This window comes from Neopsephotus bourkii, unplaced genomic scaffold (assembly GCF_033783945.1).
Source record: "Neopsephotus bourkii isolate Nb327-2 ecotype Australia unplaced genomic scaffold, CSIRO-AGI_Nbou_v1 NB_234, whole genome shotgun sequence".
Classification (NCBI taxonomy): Eukaryota; Metazoa; Chordata; class Aves; order Psittaciformes; family Psittacidae; genus Neopsephotus; species Neopsephotus bourkii.
Genome location: NW_026900744.1, coordinates 7273168 through 7292488, shown reverse-complemented (window position 1 = coordinate 7292488; position 19321 = coordinate 7273168). Strand labels below are relative to the sequence as shown.

The following is a 19321-nucleotide window of genomic DNA, read 5'->3' as shown; positions in this document are numbered from 1 at the left end:
GAACTGTTTAGATTTAGCAACAGAAGACAACTGCATGTCAGAGAGGCATAGTACAAGATGAGAAACTTTTAATACCTGTGAAAAAAATGACATTATTAACATTCATAGCATAGCCTACAATATACCACATTTCCATTAGTTAACAATAACATCTGTTTGATCTATACAGAGCAATTCTGGCTAGGAAGATCTAATTCACGAGCACAATCTCATTACAGCATTGAAGACCAAGAGGACTATTGGTGCCTTTCCTGCACACCACAGGAATTCCAGGGACAGACTGTAAGGGCACATTCGCGTTTAATTATGATGAAAATGTCACATAAAGAATAAGAAAGCAGTTAAATCAATGTAGAAAGATTTAAACTAGAAACTGGTAAGGCTTTAATAACACTCTGCATGCGAATTATGCTTCCAATCACACACAAATGTATTATGAAGCTTTAGCTGGTATAAAGCAGTTTCTTGTGGCTTAATGCATTTGAAAAGAGAATGGCTGTACTTTGTGGTAACAAATGCCAATTATGAATCAAACCCTCAGTTTAATTCACTTAATTATAGCTGCAGCTAAAGCAAACAGCCATGTTTAAATATTTTCTCTTCAGCTGGTGGAAGTGGAAAGACAACATTCATTTCCTCATATTCATTGGAGCGCAGTAATGGAACCCCAGCCATTCGCTGCACTGCCATGCACCCAGCTGATGCTCCTCCCCAGTGGCCATTTGCCTTTTTACCTACTGCAACACCTCCAGCCTTACCTTTGTGTCCCAGGACACCCAACCGTGCCAATGTCACAAGCATCTACAGGAGAGGGTGGAGAAGCTAGAGAAGCAATTTTGGAGGAAGCCAACACACTCAACACTTGGTGTATTGGGTGTCCGTGCCCAGGCGTTGGTGGGAGTCTGTGAGGAGAGAGCATGGCTGCCCTGTGCCCAACATAGCCAGTTCTGACAGGTTCCACAGCAGCCTCACTGCAGGGCATGGCTGAGCCCTCACCAGCACTAGTGGTAGCAGGTTTGAGAAGGGGGAAACTGCATAAGGAATAATGTGTGAGAAATGAGCCCTGTGGGCACCTAGGTTGGAGAAGGAAGAGAAGGAGCTCTGGCTGCCTGAGCACACTCTCCTGGAGACACCACAGTTTAGCAGATGTTTTCCTGAAGGACTGCAGGGCAGCCTATGGAGAAGATCCATGCTGGAGCAGGGGAAAACACGAGCTCTACATTGCATAAACCAAGGATAGAAAATGTTCTTGCTCTGCCACAAGCCATGTAAATAGCCTCTGAAAAAATCCAACCCAAGATTACCTTGCCTCAGCAAGTGCAAGCAGCAACATCACCAACCATTTTGAAGATGGCTTGTGGTGGCCTCATGTAAAAAATTGCTAGCTCTTCAAATTCTTTGTCATTTTACTTACTAATGACAAAAGAATGAGCAGCTCTGTTCTTCCAGTATAGACAGTTCAATAAACTAAATAAAACAAAACAACAAAAAAATACAAGCCATGTTGGTGTGCTAGGTTCTAGCTGTAGACAAAATAATAACCCTCTACAAGAAAAATCAGCATATTATGCAGTATTTTGAAGTGGGGACTTGTATGACCAAATTTTTGCCTCATATATAGAATCATAGAATAGTTTGGGCTGGAAAGGACCTTAAGGTCATACAGTTCCAAACACTGTCATGGGCAAGAGCACCTTCCACTAGACTAGGTTGTCCAGCCTCTCATTGAGCAGGGATGGGGCAGCCACAGCTTCTCTGGGCAACCTGTGCTGCTGTCTCACCACCCTCATAGTGAAGAATTATTTTCTTACAGCTAATCTATATATATATGGAAACATTGTTCCATTTTAAAAAAGGCCTCATCACAATCTTGACCGCCGGGAAGCCATGACAGAACCTGACAGCTGAGATTTGTCCTGATGGCTTCTTTTAGGATTTAAATAGCGGGCTTCAGCCTCAGCCCTACATCTGCTTTAGCTGGAAGCTAGCAAGAACGTCCAAAATTTACACAGATGGACCCTTTTTGGCCTCAGGACAGCTGCCAACCCTTCAAAAGCCATTGCTATTCTGTTCCCACCGCTCCACCTCTGAGAAGGCAACCATGACATTCCATGTACATTTAATACCAACATGAAATATTTATTACCCTTTCCAGCTTTGAGTTCTGTTTAGTATTTAATCTCAAACCTCAAATTGGCACCAAAAAAAACCCCTGTACAACTGGAAGTATGTCAGTCCCTAAACCCATGAACGCTGCAGTTAAGTAAGCTGCTTCACAAGATCACAATTAAAAGTTTATTTGTATGGTACATAATCAACACTCTTACACTTGAAATTTTCTTGTCATTGCAGTGATACAGGAACTTTTTAAGAGATCTTAAAGGATTTGAACCTTCATTATTTCATTATTGCTACATAATCTGTCAAAAAAAAAAAGATCAATACACTGTGTATGTATGGAAATGCCTGCCATATTCTTCTTTACTGCCTATCCCAATAATAAAACTCATTCTACCATTCCCAAGCATTTAAGACCCCACATCTCAACCTCCAATGCAATACAAAGCCCTTATACTTCAGCATCCCATCTCTAAAAACCTACAAGAGTGCTAACTGGCCCCATCCCAGCCCACTGGCCAAGTATATGGGATTTTAGGTTACCCATTGCATTTCCCTTCCTCCATATACAACCTTGCCTCTGACAGTTAGGGCACCCACAACCTCTGATCACCTGCACAAGGGAAAGAGGGACACAATGTCAGCAGCTGGTCTGTAGGACAATGTGAACGAAAGCAATATCTCAACCCACAATAGAAGTGGAGAATGAATGCTGAGACCCAGCTGGAATGATGCAGGAACATTGAGTGACACAGCACAGAGGCTCAGCCAGGGCACCCACCGCAGAACAGTGGCATGACGAGAACATTGCACAATGGGGACACTTGTTAGGGTAGAGCTGATGTGCAGCTGAGGGAACAAGAGGTGTTCAAGGAAAGGCTGTCAGCCTGCCACAGCTGCATGCCATGTGTGGTGTCACAGGAGGAAAGGGCTGAACCTGAGCACTTCCATGCTCACAGCCACCACCCCAACTGAGTGCTGAGGGGGCACAGCCTGCAGGCTGGCTGGAGGCAGGCCCTCACCCAGGCCTGGTAGAGGCTCTGGGAGCCACATGCCAATGAATCACGCCTCAGTATGCATCTGCCCAAGCAATGCTGCTTTAGGATGTCAGCACCCTCCTTCCCAGGCCCTCCATGTGGGCATGGAAGGTCAGGTTTCAGTTCTTCCCCAAGGTAGACTAAGAGTTTAATTCCAGTTCAAAGGAGTGGAAGGCGTTTAATAAAAACAAAAGGAAAATTTACAGTCACACAAAATCTGAAAGAGCAGAAGTAATACCAGGAACAGCCTCCAGTGAGGGGAAGGGTCTCGCCTTCCAGACTGCAGCTCCAGATTCAGGTACTTGCACCTGCTCCCCAACAAACTGCTTTGAAGAAGCAATGTACTGATATATTAAGAACTCCTTCTTAGAGTAAACATCTCAGAACAATTCTCACACTCCTGCCTTCTGCTGCTGCCTCCTCTGAAACTACCCCTCAAGCCCAGGAAAAAAAAAACAAAAACACTTAAAAAATACACTTTGAAACCCTACCAAAGCCTGTTTTCTGCTATGTTACCCCTGGCTATTCAACATCCTTCCATGGCTTTAACAGTAGCTGCCAAGAAGTGGCCTTCAACTTGCTCAAACTGCACAGGCGAGTTCCAGCTGAATGTTGATATTTTACATTATTCCCACTCATTAGGCATTTAAAAATACACAAGTTATTTAAGCTTTAAGCAATGCGTCAAAGACCAAAGCTTCTCCTTTACTTCAAAGGATGGTACATTAGTTCTGCTCACCTCTGCTTTTGCTGAAACAGGTGAAGTTACATCTCACTTCACATGTCCTTGACTATTCCCTATTGCACATTCAACTTCCACCTTATTAGTCAGATACTGTTTCCAGCAGAAACTCCCTCCTGTTTCAGAAAGCCTCATGTGTTTAAACAAGAAGGGGCTCCTGCCAACACTCATATCCTCTCACTCTCTTCTATCTAATGGGGTAATACATCTTAAGGATTCTTGTAGTTCCATAATTATGGGTGTAAGATGTAGGATTTCCTCCTATTTTTAAACAGTGCCAGCTCATCTCAGAAGGTTAAAAAAATAAAAAAATGTATCTTATTGCATGCAACAGACTAATAAAAAGGCTATGTATCAGCATAATAGGCAATGTACAACTGTTACAGTTCTGCTTGTGGAGGAAGTTATGCAAAGCACCCTGGCATTTAGCATCTGGAAGGCAAGAGCACCCCAGCATACATTAAAGTGATAGCCCAGTTCCTGGAAGCTCCTCACTTGCAGGAGAATCATGCACATATTCCAGATACTCAACACTGTTTTCCCTTGTGCCAGCAGTGCTTGTGAGCAGGTCCAATCCATCCAGGCAAACAGAACACTCCTTCGATTTCTTAACCATTGTATACTTGAAGAAAGTCACACAAGTTTCAGTCTACATATGTGGAGAATAAAACACAACTAGGCAGATAGGATAGAACCTTGGGAAGGTCCCTCAGGCACACCTTGTTCAGTCATTTTGTTTGCTAGTGTTGCATCTCTGACACAGAAGTGCTCAAGACTGTAGGCCCAGAAAGGAGCTACAGAAGCATCCCAGATTTCAGAGACATGAGACAAGGATATTTCTACACATCCAGAGTCAGCTGAATGAAGCAAACATCTAAAAAAAAAAATTCCTTTCACTTTATCTGTGTTAGCAAATATACTCAATAGCATGATTGCTGCAACTCAGCAGTCTGCGCTGACGCTTCAACAGAGGCCAGAAGAGCATTCTCAGCTGCATTTCCAGTTCTCAGTTTTCCTTATCATTTAGTGAATCCTGGAGGGGGAAGAGAGGGCAGAGAGAGAAAAATTAATGGAAGAGGGGGAGAGGGGGAGATTTCCCCATGATTTCTTGTGTGCCCATTTCCCCTTCAGTCCTTACTCCAAGGGAAGAACTGAAGATTCTTAACCAACCCTTTTACCCACAGGGCCGGGCAGTGTTATACAATCCCAAAACTACAATAGATATTTTGGCACAAAGAGCTGCCCCGCCACATTCTTCCTCTGCAGTTTCATCTCTCCTTCTACTACAAGCTTTAATTTCAATGATCTTCCTTTGGGAAAAGAAAAAGAAGCATCTCTGCGCAAACATCTCTCCTCCTAGCTGCACTAGGCAGGCTTTGCTAGGATGAGATATTTTTCTTTACCTGGGTTAGGAGTTGATGACGTCTCAGCTGTCTATAGAACTGCAACACAGAAGGATCGGCTCTCACTACTTTTGGGTCAAAATCCAGAACACGGAGACCTTCAAGGCTACGTGCTCGGGAGAGAGCTACATAAGCCTGCCCACTTTCAAAGACACGAGACAAGGAGATTTCCACACAATCCAAAGACATGCCCTATCAAAGAAGAATACAGAGAACATTGTTACAGAAGAAACAGAGGACACTGTGTTGTATCAACACTAACCTGCCCTGCGAGTCTGTCAAAGGTACCACCCTTGGTGTACAGGTTTGATTAAAAAAAAAAAAAAAAAAAAAAGGAAGTATCTTGTGTGACTAGGTCACTGATTAAAAGATGGGAATTAGTGCAAAGAAAATGATGGTTTTCCTCTGTCACGTAATTGCTAGCAGACAGTAGGGTCACCTAACTGACTCCACAAATCCCATATAATGAATCCTGCTATTTTCACTCCTAGTAGTTAGCTGGAGCAGCCACCACTCCCAAGCAATCCTCAGGCATCCAAGACAGAGTTTGGGTTAGGTCTGGCCAGCCCTGTTTGCACCCAGAGACACCCCAGGAGGGAGCAGAATTTACAGCATGGCCTGGTTTAAACAGCAGCATGTGAACAAACTCACAGATCTCCAAGTGTATGAAGCCTTCTGAAAATGTAGGAACTGTATTAGTTAACACTGAAAAAACAACAATGCACACCACCAAGGATGCACAGGTGTGACTCCTGAAGCTTGCTCAGGTATACTGCAAACTTCAGGGTCACTCATGCTAATGACTATCGGGGAAACAATACCTCTGATAAGCCCACAGTGGTAAACACCGCTGCTTTAGAGTCTAACACCAACTATGCAGATGGCAGCACCTTAATGGAAACTTTAACAGTATTGCTAGCCCATCCTTGACCCTATAGACAAGTATCACAAGCAGAAGAGGTGCTGCCTTCTCTGCATCTAGACACACATATTCTAGAGGTCCCCCACAACGAGACTGTCAGTTTCCCTTCTTGTTTTACCAGAAATGGAAGCTCACGCATAAAATAAGGCTTATGATGGTGTAAAAGTCTATCCACAGCTGATAAAAACACTCACCTGACTCTTGTGAATGGAAATGGCCCATGCCAATTTTAAAGGCAACTGTTGACGAGTCAGATGAACCCCTGATGGTCCTTTGAAGACCCATTTCTCCATTTTTATGACCTGTGTGATCCCACAGAGAAACCTCACCTTAGGCAGCCCTGTAGGAGCGGAGCAGGAAAGAAACAGGGATGTATTTCTGCCCTGCAACTGCCAGGAAGCCAGCAGCCTAAAACCACTTAAGTTTTTCCTCCTTCCCCATGTCAGTCTTTCACGAATTTTAGAGTACATTAAACAAAAAAAAAAAAAAAAAAACGAACACAAAAAAAACCCCAACTAAATAGATAATAAAAAAAAAAATCCCACACCAGAAACAAACAAAACAAACAAAAAAAACCCACATCCAACCAAAAAAAGCTAAACCTACACACAGTAAATAGGATGTCCTGAAGTTATGTTTGGGACCCACTTAAGCAGCAGAATTAAATTCAGGAGTCAGGTAATTTGTCAGTTGAGATGCAAAGAAAAATACACACTGCAAGTAGTAGAGCATCACTCTCCAAGTAAAAACAAACAAGAAAAAAAAAAAACAATACACTAAGACTTGCTTCAACAGAACAGACAGGAAACATAAATGAGCATACACAACTAGAGAATAAAGGAAAGCAAACACAAGAGGCTCTACAGATAGCTACAAATGGTACAGCACATGACATCACAGCTCATAAGAGCCCGAAGCCTCTCACTGCAGAAAGACTTCCTCCCTGCTTTCTCCGAAATTATTCTTACCAAGCAGTAAACAAAATTAACAAGTCATCAGCTGTCAATGATAAGTTATTTTGGGTTTCCTCCCCTTTTCCTTCAACAAAAGCTCAAACAGCTTACTTACCTTTCTGTTCACTTTCAAATCCTACAACCACTCCTCGTGCCCCATTCACCAGCCCTTGAGACACATCCAGATTCTTAGCTAGCATCACCTACAGAGAAAAAGAAAAATCCCTTAGTGCACTGGCTTTATAGCCTATTCAGCCACCTGCAGCTAAATTCTAGCCAGGAGGCATAAGCACAGCAGGCTGATAGGGCCACAGCCACATCATCCTATTGCAGGCTAGGGCACTATCTCCAATTTGACTGAAATTATTTCACAGCCTTTCTTCCCAGGATTCCCAACTACATCCTGCAACACTGAACACCTCACTTGAGCTGCTTCTGCCCACACCTGTGAGCTGAGGTCCATGGAACAGATTGCCCTTCCCTCAACACCAACCAGCCTAGACATAGATTTTGGAAACACCAAAGGAATAAATTCCTGAGGCCAACAGTGCTGCTGCTAGGCACAATCCTTTCCATTCCAACAGCCCTAGCTTGCAGCAAGGTGCCCAGTCCTGCAAAATTTAGCAAGCTGTGCTCTAACCTTTCAGGTCAGGAGTGCTGCTGTACCTGAAGGCGAGACTGCAGGTAAGGACTGACTGTCCTCTGCTTCCTGAAACCTAAACTTAATTGGAAATGTGCATCAAAGTCATAGCAGTCACCACTGTCTACGAGACATAGACCTCAACTCAAATCAAACTAATTCTATTAATAAGATTCACAGCAGAAAGAACACAAATATTGCGATAGAGTCATCTGTCACCCTGGCATAGCCATTCTAATGAACACAATGCAGATTCTGTACAGTCTACTCTATACATTTATCTGCTATTCCTTTATTTTTCCTAGGCTGTTTAATCTGCTGGTCTTTCACAAACATGTGCACACACACCTACCTGAGCTCCAAGCTTTAGCTCAACTCTACCACCCACAGGACATTGAGCATCAATTAACTTCACCAGCATCGGGTCACTGTCCAAAGCCTCAAAAGCGTGCACTTCTCCTATTAAGGAAGGACACAACAAATTGCAACCGCTTAACACACTCTACCCAGCATCACAAGGTGCTCAGCATTTATTTCTAATAGCTGTTCCTCTTTTAACATCCATTGTGTTCTGCTGGTAGGATATTTTCACACAAACCTTGTCGCACCTAACAGCAGAAAGTCCACTATGCCTCTCTTCCCACTATAATTCCCAGAGCATGAAAAGGCTTGTGGATCAAAAGCCAGCAGTAAATAAGAACTGAGCAATCACCATTTTGAGAAAGTGACCAGTTTCACTTGCAGCCAACAGCAGATCTCCACAGAGGACTAGGAATCCTAGGGCCAGACAAGGAGCAGAAATTAAATAGCCTTTAATTCAGGCTCTGGCTGGGTAGAGCATGGCCTTTCTAAGATGCTACAGAAAGAAAAACCAATAGTATGGGAGCAATAAATGACCCAGTCTACCTCACAGCAAGCAATGAGCAATTTATTACATACCAAGAAGTAACAATGTGTATTTTTAAGCAAAAAGCTGTGAAGTTTTCCCCAGACAACTCAACTCCAACACACACAGCTTTGGCTGATACTGCTGCTCATGACACAACACCAGGTTCCTCCTGGCACCACAGTATCCCCATTTCACCCACCCAGAGCTCAGCCCCAAAGCCAGCAGTTTCCTCCAAGGAGTTCACCTGACAGCTGTTGCAAGCGCTTCTCATTAGTTATTTCTACGTCATCTTTATGAGTGCAGAGCCGCGTGGCCAGGATCCCATCACGCTCAGACCTGTTATCAGCAGTCTGCATCAGTTGTCTCGTAACCTCCTCTGTGCACCTGGTAACCAGGAAAAAAGGATTATTACTTACAGTGATCGGGAACAGGTCATGAGCAGCAGTAACCTACAACAGCTGGATCAGGCTGTGCAAGCCCCAGGCCTCTAGAGAGGAGGATAGGGAGAGATAAACACACAAAGATGGAGAGCTGTGCCACTGTGTGAACCAGCTCTGCCCTGTAAGCATCCAGGTGGGGATCCACTGAACTCCTAGCAAAAATTGCAAAAAGGAACCCTAGAAAGGGTCCTTCCTTACCAGAGCAGCATATATGAAGCCTCCTTACATTAACGAAAGGATTAATAGCTATTGTCCCCAGCCATGCATTCCTGACAGAGCACTGAAAAGTCACCAACCCACTTTCCTCTGCTCCATCAGTAGGAAGCAGGGATTACAAAGAGAGACTAATTTCTCCTCACCTGCCTAAACGGATTGCACTCAGGAGCGAGACAAAGGTCTTGTCAGTCTGTCTCCGCACTTCAGTCAACTCCATGTTTACGTGGATGCATTTCCTCCAGCTTTTTGCCTGGCAAATTATTCTCTTGTTATAAAAGAAGCAAACTTGAAGTATGAGAAGGAGTTTAGGGACAATTTTGTACCTGGAAGCAGAATGTGGTTTCTTCATTAGCCTTGCAGACTGGGGGTAGCTGCAAGAAGTCCCCACAGATGATTAGCTGAATTCCTCCAAAAGGCTCATCCCGTTTTCTGACTGCCCTGAAAAGGAAGGAAGAAGGAAGTTCTGAATGCCCTCCTGGGCATAGTCATGTCTCAGAAGTTACTTCTTTGCTCATATGTTCAAATATATACCACTTGCAGTAAAAGATGATCCTATTCTCCTCTGCTGTAGCAGTAAACCTCAAATAATTAAGCAATGCTGCCACAAGACTTTAAACGTGCTCTGCTTACCCACCCAGACATCATTACCAGACTTGGTTCTTTAGTAGCTGTTATACTACAGCTGCCTCTCTGCAAGACAGAACTGCTGGGCACAGCACAGACAGCTGGATTCTGGACTTGGCTCTACAGATAACACTTGGCTCCAAAGATGGAAACCCAGGGAATGCGGACGTGAGCAAAACCTATCTAAAGATCTGCCTAGATGCTGGCTATGATTTCATGCTTCCTTTCAGCCCTATGCCAGTGGTTATCTTACACCAATTCACATAAGCAGCTGGGATATTTAGTAAAATTCGTTTCTGTTAGTTGTTCGACCTGACAATTGCTCACCTTGCTACTGCCTCCAGCCTGTCAAAGAACTTGCCATCCACCATTGAGATCTCATCAATAATCAAGTGCTGGCAGGACAGCCAGTGCTGGCGCACCCCAGGCCTCTCTGCCAGCTGAATACACTGCTCCAGCGGAGCCTTCCCAGAGCCGATCCCTGGCAGGAGAGAAGAAAGCAAAGCTTTGGGAAACTCCCGATTCTTTAGGAAGGGAACAAGAGCTCTCAGACCCACTGTCAGGCAGAGCATCACCTGCAAAGGCATGGAGAGTGGTGCCACCAATGTGGCAAGCTGCCACTCCTGTGCTGGCTGTAGCATAGGTGGTCTTCGGAGGGAGGGAGCCCACAATCTTCTTCAGCAAGAACGACTTCCCGGTTCCTTGGAGGAGAGAGGAACAGTAGGTCAGTGGTGATGCCAGAGGGCTTCAACCGGTGACAGCCGTCCAGCCCCCTCACCTGCACAGCCAGTGAAGAAGATGCTTTTCCCACTCCTCACAACTCCCATCACAGCCTCCTGCTCCGCCGAGAGCCTCGCTGAGGGCCGCCTTTCCGCTCGGGGAACCTGCAGGACAGGCGGCAGCACACCGTGAGGGCAGGGCCAGTAACCGGAACCGGTAAGCGGGGCCAACCCCCTCGCCCCAAGACTCACCTCCACCGGGGGCTCCCCCTGATCTTCGCCCCCGCGAAGGCGGCCTGGGGCGCGCAGCAGGTCCCGCTCCTGCAGCGGGCTGATGACGGCGAAGGCCGACGGCGGCCGGTCCAGCAGGCGGGGGACACGCGGAGTGCTCTGCTGCCAGGCTGCCACCTTGACCCGCAGGAGACGGAGGAAGCGACGCAGAGTGTCTGGGGGGCAGTCGGAGAGAAGGACCTGGGCGCCGCCCGGCCCTACCCGCACCGCCGCCCGACCCTCACCAGCGAACCGCTTGAAGAGCCGCACGCCTTCACCGGCCAGCACGAAGCTCAGGGCCGTCGCCGCCCCGCCGCTGCCAGCGACCACCCGCAGCACCGGCTGCCGCAGCTCGTTGCGGCCCAGCAGCACCAGCGCGCCCCTCATCACGCGGCGCCTCGGGGCCTGTCCCCCTGGCAGCGGCTGCTCCACAGCCACAGTACAGCGCAACTCCGCGTCCTCCATGCTGCCACTATCGCCCTCGGCATCGGCCGTTCAAACTCGCCGCGAGCTGCCGCCGCCGCCAATCAGCGCCAGGGACTTTAACTCGGAGGCCAATGGGAAACGGGAAGGGAACCGGTCAGAGAAAAGAGGCGGAGCACCATTCAGCCCAATCAGCAGCCTCATCGGGGACCACGTGAGACGTTGCCAGGCTGCGGGACGCTGCGCAGCCCGAGGGGACCATGGCCTCCCGCAGCGCGAACATGCCGCTGGACCCAGTGCGGCTGAACCAGCTCCTGTGCGAACGGGTGCGGAAGGAGCTGAAGTGCCAGAGGCTGCACACAGAGTACAGCGTGAATCCGCTCCAACCAGGTGAGGCGGCGCATGGGCGGTCCCAGGGTCACAGAGAACTGGTGTGAGGACCCGAAGGCAAGATGAGCACAACACCGAGCGGGGCTGAAGGAAGGCTTGCGAACCGGCCGGCCAGCGTGAGGCCAGGGCAGGCCGTGGAGCAACAGACTGCATGTCACAGACAAGCAGCTTCACCCGAGAAAGCCAGCACAGGCCAGTGGGAGGGGCAGAGCTAGAAGGAGCAAACACCGTGGGCTTTTCTTTTGCCTAAGTGAACAATCTGCACCCTCAAAGGCAGACCGGCAGCATGACAAATCTGCCCAGATTAGACAGTGCATTAGGGTTAGGGTTAGTGAGGCAACTCTCTGGGATCCAGAACCCACAGATCCTGAGCAAACACTACAGAGCTAAGATAGCATAGGTAGCTTCAGCACTGTAACATATTGTTCAGGTCCCGGGCTGATTTCTATCTGTCAATTCAGTTATATAATATCATAATCTGTGCTGGCAGATTGGTGATGTGAAAGATTCACCCAGGTACAGTTTTTACAATAAACCAAAACCAAAAGAAATGAAAGTAACAGCCTGAAACTCGGCACTCTGCGGGCCACCTCTTGGACAGAGTGGAAGTTTGCTGTGGTGAATGCACGCAGCACAAAACAGTAGTGCCCTTACCCCCCTTCCCTTTTTAGACTTTAAGTCTCTGACTCACTTTGTTCTTGTTGCATGCTATCCTTCCTTTACAACTTCACTGAAGTAGCTGGGCCCAGACTGAAGAATAACCAAAAAGAACATCTGCAGTGACAGACCACCTTATTTGGCTGTGATGCTACGTTCACATTAAAGTAATTCATCTGTACCATTTCTTTCCAGTACACACAATCACCAGGAAGCCTATGTCATGGCATGATAATATAGAAGAGCCAGCAGATGGTAAGAAATCTCTTAACAGCTTGTGATAATTACTAATAAATAGGATTTTAAAATTCCAACTACTCTAAAAAATGACGTGTGGAAACACCGTGTCAGTGTAAGAAAGTAAAACTCAGTTATATTTTCATTAAATGTAAGGCAGGTTTTTTCCAGTTTAAGGCCCTTTCCTATTACTTTTCAGTATGAGTACAAGCTTGCATTCATGTAATTATGTTTTTGTTTCAGTTATACTATAAAATTCTGCTTGAGAATCTAAACCTCTTTCAGAAAAAAAAAACACAACAAAAATCTAGAAACACATTTTATACATACATGTTGCCTGTTGTTGCAGATTCTACCTAACCAGCAACAGCTTAAGTGGCTGGCAAGTCTCACTTTAGAGCACTAGTAACAGGAGCCCTTATAGCAAGTGCTCCCTTATTTCCAATATGCCAATTTTGTCGAAAAACCTTAATAGCCAGTTAAAATTGGTCTGCTCTAGTCAAGGGCTGGGGGGGAAGAGGAGAAAACCAAAACAGGAAAAAGCAGCAGGTCTCAGGCAACCAAGAAAGATGAGAACTAACATGAAGCGCTGGTTGATACTAAATGTGGTGTAAGAAAATTAACATGCTACAATACAGCACACAGGGATGATAGAATTAACAGGACAGTATAGGCAGACAAATCTAGAAGCTTCATCAAGATAAATTTGAGCAGAAATGTCACCATCGCAACACCATTTGCAGAATCACAGAGGTCCTAATGCACCCAATGGGTAACTGTTTTTTAAACATACTTTCTTTCATTTGTATTTGTGTCTCTTAAACCAACAGAAGAGTTTCTGAATCTTATTCACCATGCAGCACTGGAACCAACAAAGAAATATTCAGAGCCACAAACTGAAAGTCAAGAAATTGGCTGGAACACAAAACCTTTGGTAAGGTCCTTAAGGACTCAGATCTTTGCAGGATTCAGAGAGGCTCAGCCCATCACAGTGGAATATATTCACATAAGAAAGTAATCTGTGACAAACATGGGAAACAGGAATGAGTATCATGAGCAGGGCTATTTATGGACAACACTCTTTTAGAATTTACACCTAAGCTGAGTCTTCACAATGGCATAGGCTCATAAACACAGAAACAGTAGACACCCCCATAGAAACTTGCATGCAAAATACCTACAGTCATAGCTGACCCCAAGCACATTGCCAAATGCCACATACATGTGGTCATGGGTGTTTATTAAAGCCGCCTGCCACAAGAAATGGCATAGCCAGCAATGTGAAGTGACACACAAAAGTACTATGAAATGTGCTGCTGTACAACCAAATTGCAAGCAGAACCGTAAAATTAATAATCAGCTAAGTATACCTGAGGCAGAATACACCAGTGAGGATTCATTTGAGGAAGTGTGAATAAACAGGAGGAAAAGAAATCTTATTAACAAGCTGAGACATCAATCACATCTGACAAATGAATAGCTATGACAATAACTGACTTTGTAGATTTGTGTTTCGAGAAAGGCAAATGAAGGCCTGATTAATTTTGGCTTGTTAAGAGGAAAACCAGGATGAGAAAATAAGTCTTCTGCAACTTTTTATACTGTACTTCAGGTAAACTACTTACTCATGACAAGGCTAGACGGACATCCCCAGCAGGGATTTACACTTCCAGATACTGCTGGTAGGATTAGATTGGCAGGAAATTCATGTTGGCAACTAAATTTGTATGTAGAGAAGTAAGTTAAATTGAGAGAGTCAGGACTCACGATGCTGTTTCATGGAGTTTTCCTTTTTCCCCAGGCTCTATGATAACGAAGCAGTGAACAGTATAGTCTCAAATAAGCAGCATCCTACTTGTTTGTCACTTGGGCATTTCTTAGCAGCAAGAACACCATGTATCACTCTTCTCAGGAGGGACTACTACTACTACTACTTCTAGTAAAAACACATGACTATTCATCATTTTTCCTTCCCAGGTCCCTATGGACCGTACTGATTGCAGATTCTACTTCCCACGCCGGAAAACTGAGATCACTAAATAAATGGCTGCCATGAGCCATGGGGAGGAGTAGTCTAAGAACCTGAAGTAGTAGAGCGGCAATGCCACACAACTTAGAAGCAGTTACTGACATCTAATATATTAGACCCTGCTTGTCATTAGGTGAGTCTGGTACGTTTCTGGCAAGAGAAAATGTGAGAAAAGGGAAGAGGGAACCTCAGTCTGTCCAGAATTGCAGCCTGACAACAGTTACAGAAATAAACCTGTTTGTAAGACTGCTGCATTTGCCTTGCTGCTGTTTCCAAACCCATCTATATAGTCTTAAAAACCACTTCAGCATCTTGACAGTCTTCAGACTTTTTATTCTGACCAGCAACATGACCCAGGATTCAAGTTTACCAAGTACATGCCAGCAGTAGCTGTGGAAAAAGTTATCAGAACAAAAAGGGCAGGGACCAGCAACTACTCGTAACACAGCTAAACATGAGTTAGACTTAGCTCTGTGCAAACCATTTAATGTGTTCACACACCATAGATTTAAGTAGAAAACAATCCTTCCACAAAACAGACAGTAAGAAGAAATCAGTGATAAGGCACTAGTTTCCACTTTTCCTCTTGCCACTTGGAAGCACTGAGCCTGCTCCATGGTTAGCTGCTTGATGAGAGCAGAAACACATCTTGCAACACACTGAAACATAGAAACCCCACTGGGGAGTAGAGTCCTCTTAGCGCGCCCGGCTCTTCATTTTCTGCCTTGCTCTCTTTCCAGGTCTCTTCTGCAAAAAAAAGGACAAGATTTCTTTTTGTGTCCTCAATATCCATTCTAGCTCTATAGCTTACGGAGCATACTTGTCAATAACTCTGGAGAGGGACATTTGGAGACACAGATAGCAACAAACATTACTTGCTAATTCCCCCCATTCACTTCCCTGCGGAGATACAAAACCATCATCCTCAACTCTGTCTGCAACTAAATCAAGCTCAGCTCTGAAAGACAGGCAGTATCACTTCCTGTTGCTGAAGGCACCCTTCACATGCTCAGCTCTCCCTCCCAGACCAGGACTGATTTCAAAGCCAACTAGGATCATTTGCATGCAACATTTTGCTTACATTAAGGGCTTTTTTTCCTCTTTTTCCTCCTTTTCCTGGGCCCTTGTTGTGAGCCACTTTTGAACTGAAGCTGGATACATCATTAAAACTCTCCTTTGTGTTCCACTTTGAGCCTTTCTTCTTCCCACCAAAACCAAACTTCTGATTCTTGTATCGTCTTTTGGCATTTGGTCTGAAAAACAACCAAACAGCATCATTGCCTATATTCCTTTCCTCAGGAATACCCAAGAAGACACATGTATCTGCTGATGGACTTCCATCAGCCACCATAAATCTTTCCCGTCTTACTGAAAAGGCAAAAATAAGCACATCTCAGTCTCTGTTCCATTCTGGCCACAGTTTTCCTCCTCTGTACAGTCCAGAAAACCACCCTGGACTTGTTTCAATGAATGTTAATCAGAACAGCTTTCTCCTTCCACAAAATGATCCCCCAAAAGACTAAAAAAAAAAAACCAGAGATTCTGCATTTGAATTTCGTTCTTTTCTGGTCTCACCCTTTCTTTGTCCGTTGATTTGCATTGCCCTTTTTAGTCCCCTGAGATGACGTCTGCTCTTCGTCTAGGAAATCCAGCTTGTCAGACAAACCTGCAAGAGCAAAGACATGACAGCTGTCACCACAGAAAATGCAAATGTTCAGTCGAATCAAGTAATAGCAACAAGTCACCCTCACTGAAGAACAGCTACTTGGGAGGATTTTCACTGGCATAGAATTCTGCACACTGCAGTCTTTCAAGCTTAGTGCCCAGCACTACAGATTGACACCACACATCACATGGCCGTACACTTACTCATACATTGCTGCTCCCACTACACATTTGCTCTCTTAGAGAACTTTACCTTTCTGGTATTTTTTAACTGCATTCAGCATATTCTTTTTCTCCTTTTGTCTTCTCTGCAGAATCTCAGTTTGCACCTGGCATTAGAAGCAGAATGTTAGTGATGTCCTTAGTAGTGTCCACACTTCCACCCCCAACCCACACACCCACTTTTTTTTTTAAGGTATCCCATCTTTTGCTCTGACTTGCTTCAAAGCAGCCATAGAGATCCCATATATTTTAGCCAGCCTTCTGCAGTCTCACTTTCTAATCTCTCTCAGGTTCTAGATCACTGACATAGAATAGTTAGGGTTGGAAAGGACCTTAAAATCATCAAGTTCCAACCCCCCAGCCATGGGCAGGGACACCTCACACTAAACCATATCACCCAAGGCTTCGTCCAGCCTGGTCTTGAACACTGCCAGGGATGGAGCATTCACAGCCTCCCTGGGCAACCCATTCCAGTGCCTCACCACCCTCACAGTAAAGAATTTCCTCCTTATATCCAATCTAAACTTCCCCTGTTTAGGTTTTAACCCATTACCCCTTCTCCTATCGCTCCAGTCCCTAATGAAGAGCCCCTCCCCAGCATCCCTACAGGCCCACTTCAGATACTGGAAGGCTGCTATGAGGTCTCCATGCAGCCTTCTCTTCTCCAGGCTGAACAGCCCCAACTTTCTCAGCCTGTCTTCATACGGGAGGTGCTCCAGTCCCCTGATCATCCTCGTGGCCCTCCTCTGGACATAGATAAATAACTTCAGTAGCTCCTGCTCACCTTCTTGCCATATTTTCTCATTGCACGGAGCTGTTTTGCTTTCTCAGACCTTTCCATTGCTTCCTGTTTACTCTTCAGCTTCTGTCGAATCTTGTTGGGGGAACAGAAAAAACAACATTTATCAGTAATGCAGAAGAAAATATGAGAATTTTATGATTGCTGTGCAGTCCTGAAATCAATCATTATATGTGAACTATTAACGAGTGTAAAAAAGGAAAACAACTCTCAATCAGATAATGCTTTATAGGGCATAACATTATTTCATCTGAAGGCTGGAACGGTTATTACAGAACCTCCTGAACTGATTTGTAGCCAAAATCTCATTAAAAAGACAAAACCTAGAGACAGGACAGAGCCTTATAATGGGCTCTAATGGAACCAAAAAATAAGTGTATTTTGTCACATCTTGTCAGCCTACTAAGGTCTATGTAGAAGATTTGGAAAATTCTTTCTTGTCATTTAAAGCACTGAAGAAGAGTCAACAATCCTTTCGTGCCCCATCTTTCTCGTTCCCTCCCTGCTCACAAATGTTTCTATAAAGATGCCACATTACAAGGGATTACAATGATTTCAACCCAGATCATCTGGCTTCAGTCTGTGACCCCACTAACAGATAAAAACTGTTCTTCCAACAGAAGCCACCAAAAGAACAGTAATGTGCAGAACTGATTTAAGCCTCAGCAAAACCTAATTATTAATATTCCTCTTTTCTAAGAAGAGTCTATCAGCCAGCAAAACAGTGATCAATTCATACATGAACCTCCAAATTAGATCCTAGCTCATGTATGTTTAACTTATACAGTGTACTATCTTTTCCAAAACTAAAACAAGAGTTAGGCTTCCGTTTTGAACAAAGACCACAATCGAAAAGTAAGTTCACAAAATTATTTTCTATGCAAATCTGTTTTACTACCCAGGATAGATTAATTCAGCTGCAAACACACAGTTCAAAATCACAAAGAACCAAAACCGGCTGAATATCAACAAAGGATGATACTTAAACAGATAAAAAGTATCATGTTAATGCCACAGTTGACCAGTCTTGGGACAAAGAGCATAAACATGACCAACTTCACTACCACTGTTACATGTATGGAGAATTTGCCTCCATTTTTAATATTAAATACATTCAGGACAGAATATAGTAGAAAAGAATATATGCTTCTCTACTTTATGTTCCAACCTCTTATGGAAGTCCACACACTGGGCTGAAATACCTATTCCTGTCACAAACAAACTTTCAAACACAAACATTGTCAGGGGCACTTGTCAGAGATGAAGTATTCACACATCACACCTTCAAGTCAATCCTAACACAGGCTAAAAGCAACACATAACACAGGACAGCAAGCCATTATTTACTGAACATACCTTCTGCATTTGTTGGTCTGATTTGGCCATCTCTGCAAAGTAATCATCTGGCCTTCTAGTAGGAACCTGGAGCTTATGCAGCCTTGGTAGGGCTTCCAGGACTGCTGCCTGCGCCTGCCGGTAACTGGGGAGACAGCACAGCACCAGCTCTGTCACTGGCATTGGGCATCTCACAACGCCAACAGGAACTCTGCTCACATAAGCTAGCAGATACGGGGGTCTAGCAAGCATTGATCCAGAATTATATCAACATTCCATGCTACTATAAGCAATTTAGATGCCAGTACAGTATTAATGCTTACATCTTGCACATACACATTTACCTAGTTTCCAGTTACAGTTTTGAATGGTGAATTATAAAAGGCAAGGCAAAACAAGAGAACTGTAACAACATCGAAGCAAATTCACAAAGAAAAAGCCATACCCTGTGATAAAACCACAGTGCTGCAACAAAGGAAATTTAAAACAAACGTTTCAATAAAAGATGGAAGTCTGCTGTGATGAAAGATATTCATTCAAGTGACAAGTTAAATATACTGTCATTAAAAACATTCAGAGCCACCAAATGTA

General features: G+C 44.6%; 4 protein-coding genes across 6 annotated transcripts in view; 1 reads left to right on the top strand and 3 right to left on the bottom strand.

Moving 5' to 3' along the window:
* Positions 1 to 19321, bottom strand: part of CUNH1orf210 (chromosome unknown C1orf210 homolog) — a 332402-nt gene that overhangs the window by 270992 nt on the left and 42089 nt on the right. The gene's annotated exons all lie outside the window — the stretch shown is intronic.
* EBNA1BP2 (EBNA1 binding protein 2) overlaps positions 1 to 19321 on the bottom strand; it is a 491427-nt gene that overhangs the window by 471243 nt on the left and 863 nt on the right. Inside the window, exons 4-9 of one of the 2 annotated variants that reach the window (XR_009724171.1) lie at positions 18752 to 18875; positions 17381 to 17470; positions 16628 to 16703; positions 16285 to 16375; positions 15791 to 15962; positions 15288 to 15456 (exon numbers count right to left, since the gene is read on the bottom strand). Coding sequence is in view for 1 of the 2 variants with exons in the window: in XM_061345112.1 (XP_061201096.1) it covers positions 15406 to 15456; positions 15791 to 15962; positions 16285 to 16375; positions 16628 to 16703; positions 17381 to 17470; positions 18752 to 18875 (604 nt within the window). In the remaining variant the exon portion in view is untranslated. Of the gene's footprint in view, positions 1 to 15179; positions 15457 to 15790; positions 15963 to 16284; positions 16376 to 16627; positions 16704 to 17380; positions 17471 to 18751; positions 18876 to 19321 lie in introns of those variants that run through there. The other variant, XM_061345112.1, reaches the window with a different exon arrangement.
* PIF1 (PIF1 5'-to-3' DNA helicase) lies at positions 3629 to 11438 on the bottom strand. Of its 2 annotated transcripts, XM_061345093.1 has the most exons (12): positions 10956 to 11438; positions 10763 to 10868; positions 10560 to 10685; positions 10312 to 10465; positions 9684 to 9798; positions 9504 to 9610; positions 8949 to 9088; positions 8168 to 8274; positions 7291 to 7378; positions 6417 to 6562; positions 5301 to 5492; positions 3629 to 4930 (listed from the first exon to the last, which is right to left on the bottom strand). In XM_061345093.1, the coding sequence occupies exons 1-12, from the start codon at positions 11436 to 11438 to the stop codon at positions 4904 to 4906; spliced, it is 1791 nt and encodes a 596-aa protein (XP_061201077.1). In that variant the 3' UTR covers positions 3629 to 4903. The 2 variants fall into 2 exon arrangements, with proteins under 2 accessions (XP_061201077.1, XP_061201078.1); XM_061345094.1 differs by lacking the exons at positions 3629 to 4930; positions 6417 to 6562 and having other exon boundaries at positions 5307 to 5492.
* On the top strand, positions 11596 to 15119 carry CFAP144 (cilia and flagella associated protein 144). The gene is made up of 4 exons (XM_061345116.1): positions 11596 to 11786; positions 12639 to 12698; positions 13511 to 13614; positions 14658 to 15119. The coding sequence occupies exons 1-4, from the start codon at positions 11657 to 11659 to the stop codon at positions 14721 to 14723; spliced, it is 360 nt and encodes a 119-aa protein (XP_061201100.1). The 5' UTR covers positions 11596 to 11656; the 3' UTR covers positions 14724 to 15119.

What these genes read in the sequence shown, in the direction of transcription:
- PIF1 (XM_061345093.1), bottom strand. Translation starts at nt 11,438, where the DNA reads ATGGAGGACGCGGAGTTGCGCTGTACTGTGGCTGTGGAGCAGCCGCTG. An exon ending in CTTCTTCACTGGCTGTGCAG is followed by an intron (nt 10,686 to 10,762) that starts GTGAGGGGGCTG and finishes CTCTCCTCCAAG; the next exon opens with GAACCGGGAAGTCGTTCTTG. An exon ending in GTCATCAACTCCTAACCCAG is followed by an intron (nt 4,931 to 5,300) that starts GTAAAGAAAAAT and finishes TTCCCCCTCCAG; the next exon opens with GATTCACTAAATGATAAGGA.
- CFAP144 (XM_061345116.1), top strand. Translation starts at nt 11,657, where the DNA reads ATGGCCTCCCGCAGCGCGAACATGCCGCTGGACCCAGTGCGGCTGAAC. An exon ending in CGTGAATCCGCTCCAACCAG is followed by an intron (nt 11,787 to 12,638) that starts GTGAGGCGGCGC and finishes ATTTCTTTCCAG; the next exon opens with TACACACAATCACCAGGAAG. An exon ending in TATAGAAGAGCCAGCAGATG is followed by an intron (nt 12,699 to 13,510) that starts GTAAGAAATCTC and finishes TTAAACCAACAG; the next exon opens with AAGAGTTTCTGAATCTTATT.